Source organism: Quercus robur, chromosome 5, assembly GCF_932294415.1.
Source record: "Quercus robur chromosome 5, dhQueRobu3.1, whole genome shotgun sequence".
NCBI classification, from domain to species: domain Eukaryota; kingdom Viridiplantae; phylum Streptophyta; class Magnoliopsida; order Fagales; family Fagaceae; genus Quercus; species Quercus robur.
The window spans coordinates 86,439,086-86,451,757 of NC_065538.1; the positions used below are offsets into that span (position 1 = coordinate 86,439,086).

At 35.7% G+C, this 12,672-nt stretch overlaps 1 protein-coding gene across 7 annotated transcripts; it reads left to right on the top strand.

Annotated features, from left to right (window-relative positions):
* The first annotated feature begins 2,217 nt into the window (after positions 1–2,217).
* Positions 2,218–7,427, top strand: LOC126727561 (uncharacterized). Of its 7 annotated transcripts, none has more exons than XM_050433283.1 (4): positions 2,218–3,001; positions 5,751–6,298; positions 6,482–6,511; positions 6,674–7,427. In XM_050433283.1, exons 1-4 carry the CDS (start codon positions 2,742–2,744, stop codon positions 6,805–6,807), a joined length of 972 nt encoding a protein of 323 aa, XP_050289240.1. In that variant the 5' UTR covers positions 2,218–2,741; the 3' UTR covers positions 6,808–7,427. The 7 variants fall into 7 exon arrangements, with proteins under 7 accessions (XP_050289240.1, XP_050289235.1, XP_050289239.1 ...); XM_050433278.1 differs by having other exon boundaries at positions 5,751–6,187; positions 6,350–6,643; XM_050433282.1 differs by having other exon boundaries at positions 5,751–6,187; positions 6,350–6,511.
* The last annotated feature ends 5,245 nt before the right edge of the window (positions 7,428–12,672 follow it).

Here is a 12,672-nt window from a genome sequence, read left to right on the forward strand (position 1 = left end):
TGGGGGCAATTTATTTTATATAAATATTTTTTTGAGATATTAAAACATTTTAGTTTACCATTTTTTTTTTCACTATTAAGAAGGCTGAAAGAGTTAAATAATGTTAGAGATAAAGATAAAACAAATTTAAATAAATAGATTTTACAAATAGACGTGTTACTAATTACAAGTAATTTAAATAGAAAAATGTTAAAAATACTATAAATTTTACTACATAAATTTTATTTATTTAATTATTTTTATACAAAATAAAAATTTTACTCTAATCTAATCTAAGTGTATATATGTGCGAAACTTTCTTTTAGAGACTTAAATCTTAGTCATGACCCCTCCCACATCCTACAAAAACTTATACTTGTGGAGTGATCACTGCACCAAGAGTGCGTGGTGGTCTCCATAACTTTTATAATTTGATGTGACAATGAATATGATAGTAAAATTTCAACAAACTATTGAATATATTTTTGAATGAATATTTGTGATTGGTGATGTATCTTTATTCTTTATAGTTTTCACGTTATAAATTTTATAATCTTTCTAGTATTTTTGTATGCCTTATGTCATTGATCACATTCATTACAATAATAATTTGTAGTAAAATTTATTATAATTTTAGTATTTTCTCAAAAAAAATCATATTAAAAAGAAAAAGGAATAGATCTTTTAAAAAAAGAATTATTGTATAAAATATTATTTAAATGATAATATAAAAACCCCATTTAAAGATTTCGTCGCTTTCGAAACGTTTGGACCGGTCCTGTCACCGACCAAACGATGGTGCCAGTGAACGGATCAGAGGGTACTGAAGACTGCTACGTCAGCACAAACTGACAAAACTGGTACCAAATTATTGTTTCCACCTCCAGACGTGTTAGAGCATTTGCAGCAGAGGTGGTATAAAGCTATAATGCCAAATTTTAGCTCCACAAACTTTAAAATGATGCTCCAACAGTGGAGCTAAATCTATATTTTTTAGCTCCACTGCTACAGTACACATCTATAAATAGATGTGTACTGTTCATGAGAGCTAAAAAAAAAAACTATTATTTTATTCGGCTGGACTTAAAATAATAAAAAGCTCTCTCTTTTTTCTCAACAACTCTCGCCTCTCTCTCTCTCTCTCTCAGTCACTCTCTCTCTCTCTGTCACTCCGTCACCGGCCTCAGTCATTCCGTCACCGGCCTCAGTCACTCCGTCACAGGCCCAACGTCACCGCCTTAGTCACTTCGTCACCGGCCCAAGCCGACCCAAGCCCCCTGCCTCCAACCCACGCCTCCGCCGGCCTCAAGGTCACCACGATCCACGTCTCCGATCCATCGGCCCACGCCTCCCAAGCCTCCGATCCATCGCTGCCGCCCATCTCTCTATTCTCTTTGCTGTGATTGAGGCTTTTTTTTTTTTTAATGTATTTTCATATGGGTTTGGTAGCTGTGGTGGTGGTGGTTGATTTTGGCTATGGTAGTGGTGGTGGTGGTTGTGGCAGTGGCAGTTGTCATGGCTGGTGGTTTGTGGTGACCGGTGGTAATGGGGTTGTGATTGTGGTTGTGGTTTTGTTTTTGTTTTTGTTTTTGGTTTTTTTTTTTCTATGTTGTGTTGTGGTTGCCAAAATAGAGTGGTGGTTGTGGCCGGTGGCGGTGGTGGTGGCGGTGGCTGTGGCTGATGGTTGTGGGTGTTTTTTGGGTAGTGTAATATATTATTTTATCGTAGAGGATATGTTATTTTATTGTAGAGGATATATTATTTTATTGTATTGAAAGCTAAAATAGATCCACTGCTGTAGCATATGTATAGGTATAATAGATAAAGTAACTTTTGGTGGAGCTAAAAAGCTAAATTTTTAGCTCCACTGCTGTGGATGCTCTTACTGTTCACCAATAGTTGTTACCGCTGCTTTCGGCTGATTTATCCTAGCGAGAGGAATAGTAAAAAGAGTTAACTAATCTGTACACAATAATTAATTATTTTTGAAAAAAAAAATTTTGAAATTAAAAAAATATTAATAACTTTTTTAATTTTGAAAAAATATTTTTAAAAATAGATGACTTATATTTACCGGCCCTAAAAAAAATACTGTTATTTTTACTATTCATTCCGTGACTTTGCTGCTACTGTTCACCCGTGATTGCTGCTGCCACTGTTTCACACTGTGCAAATAGTGCCTGTTTTTACCCATATAAGGCATGCTTCATTTCATTTGTAATCAAAATCTCATTTTAGAGTTTAAGACTTCTATAAGCTTAAAACCTCCAGAGTCCCAGTTCCAAAAAAAAAAAAACCTCCAGAGACCCAAAGCATGAACCAGCAATATATTTTTACTTGATTTTTTTTTTTTTTTTTTGAGAAGCTAGATTTTAACTTTATTTACATTTCTTTTCTTGTGATTTTAATATATATATATATATATATATATATACATTCGTATATTTATGTACTTTAAATTTGACATTATTGTTGTGCATTCCCATATATTGTTGTTTCGCCCCTGGAAGGGTTGTTGTGTTTATTCTACAGTGTTCCGCCTTCCCGAGTTGCTGGTGGTCTGTTGTGTTACTAGTCCCTGTCTGTTGATAGCTGTTGCTGTGTCTTTGTACCTTGTCCCTTTAGCGGTCTATTGTCTTCTGACCTTTTGACTCTTGCTTGTTGTGTTTTTTTTTGGATACGTTGCCGTTGTTCCTGACACAAGCGTAAAAGATCCCCAGAACCAAACAGTAATTCCCGTCAAGCTAGGAGAGCGTTAGGGTATGAGCGGTAGGATTGCCTTCGGTTGTCACACAACGATGTCAAGAAGGAAAAACATGACAAGTGAGTGTTTAGAAGCTAGTTCTGTTAGTGAGTATCATCATCATTATTCTGTTAATAATGAAAATACTTGTTCTCTTTGTTGTTATGATGATAATGATACTCACTCTGTTGCTTGTTATTCTAGTGATAGTGATGATGACGACGACGACGACGACGACTATCATAATAGTAATCATTCTTGTTATTCTAGTGATAGTGAGTGCCCGTTTGGTTCAGCTTTTGAAGTCCAAAAAGCGCTTTTTCAAAAAAATTCAGACCAGTTTTGCGTTTGGTAAGCTCAAAACGCAACTTTTATACAAAAGTTGCGTTTTGAACTTTTAGAAAAAACTGAAGGAAAACGCGGAATGGCTTATGGACCCTCAGGGGTCCATAAATGAAAACGCGCAGAGCGCGTTTTGTATTATTAGGCGAAAATGGCCAAATGGCCTTAAAAACCAAACTATCTAGTTAGTAGGCAAGACTTAGAAACATATTTCATTTATAGCATCTCGAGTCTCAAAGACTCGATTTTGGGCTTCAAAATCGAGTCTTTGAGGCTCTGATGTGGCAGAGTTGCCATCTGGCATTAACATGGAAATCGAGTCTAAGAGACTCGATTTCAATTCCAAAATTTTTAAAAAAAATTCTAAGTCTCTACATGCCAAAATACCCAAACGCAGATCAGATCAGAGGGAGAGAAAGAGAAACACACAGCTCAGATCAGATCAGAGGGAGAGAAACAGAGAACCTCACTGCCAAACCTCACCAGATCAGATCAGAGTCAGGCCTGAGGCTCGCGCGAGCTTGGGTCGCGCGCGGCCTGAGCTCGCGCGAGCCTGGGTCGCGCGCGGCCTGAGCTCGTGCGAGCCTGGGTCGCGCGCGGCCTGAGCTCGCGCGAGCCTGGGTCGCGCGCGGCCTGAGCTCGCGCGCGGCCCTGGCCGCGCGAGCCCCTGGCCGCGCGAGCCCCTGGCCGCGCTCGACGCTGGCCGGCGCGAGCCTCTGGCCGCCTGGGTCGCTGGTCAGTTTCTGGTCATGCCGCGCGCGCCTGGGTCTCCGATCTCGATCTTCTCTTCCTCTCTGTTTCTGGTTTTCTTTTCTTTTTTCTTTTTTTTTTTTTTTTCTCTGGGTTTTTCCTCCTCTGATGCTCTGGTGTTTGGTGCGAGTGATATATATAAGGGTTAGAAATCGAGTCTAAGAGACTCGATTTCCATGTCAATGCCAGATGCCAGCGCTGCCACATCAGACGTGGTCAAGCATACAAACCGAGCCTTAGAGACTCGATTTTGAAGCCCAAAATCGAGTCTTTGAGACTCGAGATGCTATAAATGAAATATGTTTCTAAGTCTTGCCTACTAACTAGATAGTTTGGTTTTTAAGGCCATTTGGCCATTTTCGCCGTATTATTACCGTTGCAATAGTGAAAATACTAAAATACCCATCACCAATAAACTTTGCCCTTTTCTCTTCTCCGCTCCTCTGTTACAGACCAACACCGGTCAAGAAAGTATCAACCAAATACAAACAAAGCACCACCCAACAATCACCGATCTACCACCACAACCCATTTCAACATTTGATAATCCAAACACAAAATCAACAAAATCAAACCAATTTTACACAATTTTACAAAGGAACCCAATAATGAAATCATAACCAAAAAAAAAAAAAAACCGAGCTGACCCATTTCCGCCGCATGTCGTTGGCAGTGAGGAAGAGATCAAGCAACGGTGGAGAGGAAGACAGGCAGCGGTGAAGGCAGAGATCAAGCACCGATTTGACCCATTCTTCCCTTTTGGATTTCCCATCTATCTTCGTTTGATGAGAATCATGCAGACGAAGAGCTAAGAAAAAAAAAAAAAAAAGAGAGGAAGAATCATGCAGACGAAGAGCTAAGAAAAAAAAAAAAAAAAAAAAAAAAAAAAAAAAAAAAAAAAAAAAAAAAAAAAAGAGGAAGGAAGAATCATGCAGACGAAGAGCTAAGAAAAAAAAAAAAAAAAAAAAAAAAAGAGAGGACGAATCATGCAGACGAAGAGCTAAGGAAAAAAAAAAAAAAAAAAAAAAAAAAAGAGGAAGGAAGAATCATGCAGACGAAGAGCTAAGAAAAAAAAAAAAAAAAAAGAGAGGAAGAATCATGCAGACGAAGAGCTAAGAAAAAAAAAAAAAAAAAAAAAAAAAAAAAAAAAAAAAAAAAAAAAAAAAAAAAAAAAAAAGAGGAAGAAGGAGAGCTCTCTGGGACGTTCTGGAAACTTGGAGAAGTGAAATGGAAAAAGAAAGGAAAGAAGGAAATAAAGGAAAAGAGTGGCCAGTGGGTACGTGTGTGGACTGGAAAAAAAGAGGGAAAAAAAAAGAAGAAAATGCGGTAAGTGAGTGGAGGAGAAAAAAAATGAAAAAGAAGGAAATATTATCACAATATTTTCACAATAAATATTAAGTAGTAGGTTATTATTAGCTAACACTTGTCGGAAAAAAATAATTTTTTTAGAAAGAGAAAAAAATAAATTTAATAGTACGTTCAAATTAATATTAGTATCAATTTTTATCACAATATTTTTACAATACTTTCACAATAAATCTTAAGTGGTAGATTATTATTAGCTAATATTGGTAAGAAAAAAATAATTTTTTTAGAAAAAGAAAAATTGATTTAAGTATGATGAAGTAATTGATTTAAGTATGAAACAAACTCACATAAAAAAAAAAAAAAGTATGAAATAAATTCCCTTATATATACATTATCCTTTTTGGTCATTTACCCCTCAAAAAGCCACTTTTATAAGTGCTAGCCAAACACTCAGCTTTTTCATTATGCACTTTTTAATAGTTTTTACCAAACACTCAGCTTTTTGAAACTCCACTTTTTCATTATGCACTTTTACAAAACTCCACTTTTTCATTATGCACTTTTTCAAAAAACTGAACCAAACTCACCCTGATTATAATAGTAATCATTCTTGTTATTCTAGTGATAGTGATGATGATGACGACGACTATTATAATAGTAATCAGTCTTGTTATTATAATAGTAATCGTTCTGTTGAAAGTCGTGTCATTGGAAAACTTCCAAATTATTTTAAAAAGAGAAAAAATCCCCCCAAAAAAGGAGAAGATGTTACTACTTCTATTTTCAAAACTCCTGTTACTCTAAAGGTTCCCCCAAAACCTTTTGAATTTGATTATATTGCTTTGTTTAATGAATATAAATCTCCAAAAAACAAGGAAAAGAGAGATTGCTACCATGCTTCTTTTGACCGAATGGAGAAGATTCGCATCGGAGAAAAATGGATAGAAAAGATGCATGCTTTGCAAAAGCACATTTTATTTTTTGATTTTATTGAAAATTATTATACTTCAAAATCTGTTGTTTCTACAAAGAAACCTGTTACTCCTGTTGATTCTTTTAAGAAACCTGTTTCTTCTACAATTAAATTGATTGATAAAATGCTTGCTGAATTACAAAAAGAAAAAATGCCAGCTGCTAATACTCCTGTTTCAAAGCCTCTTGTTTCTACCAAGAAACCTGTTGTTTCTGCAAAGAAACCTGTTACTTCTGTTGATTCTTTTCAGAAACCTGTTTCTTCTACAATTGAATTGGTTGATAAAATGCTTGCTGAATTACAAAAAGAAAAAATGCCAGCTGCTAATACTCCTGTTTCAAAGCCTCTTGTTTCTACCAAGAAACCTGTTGTTTCTGCAAAGAAACCTGTTACTTCTGTTGATTCTTTTCAGAAACCTGTTTCTTCTACAATTGAATTGGTTGATAAAATGCTTGCTGAATTACAAAAAGAAAAAAAGCGAGCTGCTAATACTCCTGTTTCAAAGCCTCTTGTTGCTACCAAGAAACCTGTTGTTTCTGCAAAGAAACCTGTTATTCCTGTTGATTCTTTTAAGAAACCTGTTTCTTCTACAATTGAATTGGTTGATAAAATGCTTGCTGAATTACAAAAAGAAAAAATGCCAGCTGCTAATACTCCTGTTTCAAAGCCTCTTGTTTCTACCAAGAAACCTGTTGTCATAAAAGAAAAATAAGAAACACCTTCTTCTAGTAACACGTGTACTTAGAAAATATGCTGTTTTCACAAAAATTGGTCCTCCAACCACTGCCCCTCATATTATTGTTTCAAAAACTGATCCTGTTGATTTTATAAAATCAGCTTCTTCCCAAAGTGGGATAGATAGTAAAATGTTTCCTGATCCGAAAGAAGGAAAAACCTTCTCGACAAATGCTTCTGATGATATCAATGTTGTTTCGAAATCTGATTCCTTTCATCCTAGGCCAATGTTGCTGTTAGGCTTTTCCAGGCCCTTGCCACCTTGATCTGTTGTTTTTGTCCTCAGAATACCGAAGACTGCCACGTCAGCACAAACTGACAAAACTGGTACCAAATTATTGCTGCTACCTCCAGACGTGTTACTGTTCACCAACAGTTTTTACGGCTGCTTTCGGCTGATTTACCCTTGTGAAAGGAATAGTAAAAGTATTGTTCACTGTTACTATTTACTCCGTGACTTTGCTGCTACTGTTCACCCGAGATTGCTGCTGCCGCTATTTCACACTGCAAATAGTGCCTGTTATTACCTCTATAAGGCATGCTTCATTTCATTTGTAATCAGAATGCTTCATAAGGCATGCTTCATTTCACACTCAATATGTTATTGATAATGTTAGAGCATTAGCATTGGAAAATGCTAATGCTATCCTATTTTACCATTCTAAAAACTCACTTTATCATTATACCATCTTATTTTACAATACCTCCACATCCCAAAACTCTATTCTTATTAAAATATTATTTTTTAATCTTTCTCTACTACTACTTTCCAACCGTCACATTTTTTCATATTCCAACGGCTCCACCATCACCAATCACCACACCACCACCACCACCACCACACCACACCACACCTCCACCTCTACGGCTCCACCATCAGCAATCACCACACCACCACCTCCACGGCTCCACCATCATCAATCACCACACCACCACAGAAACCGCCGATCAACCCCGATCACAACAGGGGAAAAAAAAAAAAACCAGATCAACCCAATCAAAACCCAGACACCGCCACTTGATCAACCCAAATCAACCACCAAAATCCCACCGGAACAAAAACCCAAACACCGCCGATCAACCCCGATCACAACAGGAAAAAAAAAAAAAAAAAAAAAAACCAGATCAACCCAATCAAAACCCAGACACCGCCGCTTGATCAACCCAAATCAACCACCAAAATCCCACCGGAACAAAAATCCAAACACCGCCGATCAACCCCGATCACAACAGGAAAAAAAAAAAAAAACCAGATCAACCCAATCAAAACCCAGACACCGCCGCTTGATCAACCCAAATCAACCACCAAAATCCCACCGGAACAAAAACCCAAACACCGCCGATCAACCCCGATCACAACAGGAAAAAAAAAAAAACCCAGATAAACCCGATCAAAACCCAGACACCGCCGCGATGATCAACCCAAACCCAGACACCGCCGCGTTGATCAACCCAAATCAACCACCAAAATCCCACCGGAACAAAAACCTAGACACCGCCGATCAACCCCGATCACAACAGGAAAAAAAAAAAAAAAAAAAAAAAAAAAAAAAAAAAAAACCCAAATCAAGCCCGATCAAAACCCAGAAACCGCCGCCACTGCCGCCGCTAGATCAACGTTTCCTCCATCGTTGATCAACCCAGATCAATGTTTCCTCCACTGTGATGTGTTATGTTGATGGTGGGAGGAGGAAGATGTTCGGTGAGAGGAGAGAGCAGATGAGAAAGAGAGAAAGGAAGAGAGAGAGAAGATAACAGAAATAATGAGGGAGAGAGAGAAATTTCGGGGGAAAATAGATTAAAATATTATTATTATGTTTAGAATTTTGCTACAGTGCAATTCTAAAGATAGAATTGCACTGTAGCAAGTATTGTAAAAAATTTACAATACTTGCCTTTGACATTCCAGGATGTAGCATGTTTTGAAGCTTAAAATGCTAAAATACCCTTAGATATAGCTTTAGCATCTGCTGATGCTAATGCTCTTACCTGGGAATTCCCAATTGCTAATGCCACTTCCAATGCTAAAGCCCAATCACTGGCTTACCCTCTAGTGCAAACAGCTGTACCTCAACTTACAGCAAATGCACCTTCTACTTCATCTGCTAAATCCTCTGCCAAGTCCAAGAAGAAAAAGTCTCCTCTTGATGATCTTAGCAAGATGCTCTTTATGCCCTCCTAAAACAAAAGTGGAAGGAGGAAGAAGCTGCTGAAAATGCTACCTCAGAAGAAGAAGATTCTTAAGCATCTTTTGAGGCCTCTGTTGCAAATGATAACCCCTGTTACCCTTACAATAAGGAGTTATTTGGTCATGATGAAGACTCCACACCTGATTTAGGGGAGAATTGATTCTACTAGCTCAAATGGCCAAAATGTTAAAATGTTACCCCATGTTAAAGCTCCGACTATTTCTCTGGCTGTTTCCCACGGGAAATGATGTTACTTTTGGCACAAGGCCAAAAATGCTAAGCTGATACTTTTGTTAAAGCTCCGGGTTTTGCTCCCTGCAGTCCCTCACGGACCTGTTATTAATAGTAAAAAGTCACTATTCACTGTTTAAATCATGCTTTTTCTTCCCCATCTTTCCTTTCCCACACATGTTATTCAGAACACAATATTACCCCTTGTTACTCACAAAGCTCGTAACCAGTTTCAAGCCTTATTGCTAAGCCTTGTAATCTTGTAACTGTTAAACTGTAAGTGTTTCAATCTATTTTCAATACTATCAATCTACTTTCAGTTTTATTACTATACTAGTTTTTATATATATATATATATATATATATATATATAAAGCTACAAATATTAGAAAAATTAAAAAATAAATAAAGCAAAGAAATGAGTGGATAGTGGTCCACCAACACTTTTTTTTTTCTTTTTTCTTTTTTTTGGTTTTTGATAACCCTGCAACATTTTCACAACAAATTTTAGATAGTAGAATTCTATTGGTTCTAATTTTCGCTCTCCACTTGTGTCAATGTTAAATTATTATTAGCGGATTGCCACCTAGGATTTGTTAGAAAATGTTGTAGACATTGTATTACATTAAAAAAAAAAAAAAATTAGTAATGCTAAGAACACAACAATTTCACAACATTCCTATATTAGCATAGCAAAAGAAAAAAAAAAAAAAAAAAAGTTTTTGGTTAACCCATGAATGAGTTGACATGTTAATTTAGGAATGTTGTGAAATTATTATAACATTTTGTTGTGTCCATGGCATTAAATTTTTTTTTTTTATAGAAATTTATTGGCTAATATTTGGGGCCTTATTAATACTCTTATAGGTATAAAAATATCCATATTGGTTGAAATAACAAAACCATTGAATATGACAAAAGTATGGTCATATATGATAGTACTGTTTAATGTGATAATGGAACCGTCAAATATGAGTAAAAAATAAGGGAGCTATTTAATGTAACAAAAGTACAGTTAGATGTAAGGGGTGACTCTGCTGCTAATTGTGTGTGGTGGCTTAGCCATTGAGGTGTTGTGTGTGTGTGTGTGTGTGTGTGTGACTTTGATGTGTGTAATTGGGTAAGGACTAATATTTTATTTGAAATTTTTTAAAAGGGCAGGATGTTTGTTTTTGGTAAAATTGATTGATTAAACTTTTTTTTTTTAGTTTTATTATTGGTAATTTTTGTTGTTGAGCTCATTTTTTTGGGCTTGTATATTTTGTTTTAAAATTTAAATTTATAGATTTTTTATGGCCATTAAAAAGAAGAAAATGCTAGAGCTATAAATGTTTTGGTGAGTGATTATTGGTAAGTAAAAAGTGGTGTAAGTGTTGGGTCTAAATGCAAACCAATAAAAATTTTCTACCCCAATAGTCTGTAAAAAATATTGTAAAAAAATTTGTGATTATACCAAGTCAAGGGCTATCTCCATCTCTAAGTACAGTCACTACTCTCCTAGGCATAAACGGTCATAGTATAATACTACAAAAGCATTTTAAATTACAACAATGTTTCTAAATAGAACGTTATATTAAGTAAAATATGCACAATTTAAAATAAAAAAAAAAAATTAGCAAAGGTGCAAATTACATGGCTAAAGTTTGGAGGTTTTTAAATTTTACACCTTGAAATTTTCAAAATTAAGATTTAACCCACTAAAGTTACATCCTATTTGCATCAATAGCTCATCTGTCCATATTTTCACTTAAGTGACGCAGAAGCTAGTTTGCCATGCGTGTTTAGTTTATCTAATAAAATAATATCATGTTACATAATGAAAATGACGTAAAATTATTTTATTGGATAAATTAAATACGTGTGACAAGTTTATGTGGCACTTAATAGAAAATATAGATGAAACGACTATTGATGCCAACAAAATGTAACTTTAGGAGTTAAAATCCAAATTCGGAAACTTCAGGATGTAAAATTTAAAGACCCCTAAACTTTAGTCATTTTTTTGGCTTCACTTTTCAATCATTTTTGTTGAGATGCAATTCTTGTTCATAGAATTATTAGTTGAGACTTAAAATTGCAATGTGGATTAAACTAAATGGCATGTCTTCATCAAAGTTTAAAATTACACCAATTCATGTGAATGTGGAAATTTAGAAATTTTCTTAGTTACCTCTAATAATGCATTGGTTGGTTTTAGCAAGGAAATGCAGACAATAAGTAAAGGCCTACTAAATCCATGCGCTAAATGCTAAGTCAAGTTTTGCGTTTTCCTTCAAGACTTTCATGCGCATTCTTTTTCCAGTTTGCAAGTATTGTTTATTGCATAAGATTATTGTTTTCGGCATCGTATTGCAAAAGATAATGGGTCTAATCAAAATATGAATGTGAATCTGTGTTCTTCAATGTGGAAATTTATGGCCTGTTTGGAAGTTAAAAAAAGGAGGGGGAGTAGAGTAAAGGGAGGGAGAATAATTCAATTACCTTATTTGGAAATTTTTTAAGAAAGGAGGAGGAAGGGTTTGGAAGGGTTTCAACTACCTCTAACCTCTCATTTTTAATTCTCCCAAATTGGAGAGATTTGGAAGGAGAATAGAGTAGATAAATTATTGACCAAATGAATTCCTCAATTTACACTTTCTAAATTAACAAAATTACAAACCAATTATATAAATAATCTTTGTTTGTTTCTTGGCAAAATTTAACACTGCAAATGACAAATCTTCCTAGTGCTTTCTTACAAACCAAACACAATTTCTACTAAATTTAATATCTTTACAGTTTCTATCCAACATTTTTTCAGCAACCAAACAGAAAAGAGAAACCCAAAGCTGAATACTACACAAAGTCTCTAATTGCATAGATCCAAAGATCCAATACCCAAATCCATAAACTAACATAGCAACGATCACAAAACACAAAATCAGTCACACCCAGTTTCCCACATATTCTCGGCATCCAAACACCCCCACGAAATCGAATCTAAAAAAAAAAAAAATCAAAGGCTAAGCTCCGCAACAAGGTATTCGAGCACAGCAAAGAGGTAAACCAGAGCTCCGGCACCGACACGTTCGGCGTACTTGCCAGCTTTTAAGAATCGGATCTCTCGCTGGTCAGATTGTCGATTCCGACTACATCTAATCCTCGGAGATGCAAAGACAGTCAAGATGATGAAGGAGAACGACTACTTCTTCTTCTGTTGATGCTACTACTATGGCGGCTCATTTGGGAGGCTAGGTTTTTTTTTTTTTTTTTTTCTTGAGAAAATAATGTTTGAAAAAAAAATTTTGACCTGCACTTTCTTGAAAACCAAACGCTTACGAGAGAAGTTTATTTGAGTTCATTGGTTAATGCACATGACGGTTTGGTAAATTATAAGACTGTCCTATCAATAGCTGCCACATAAGCAAGAAAGTCAACACATA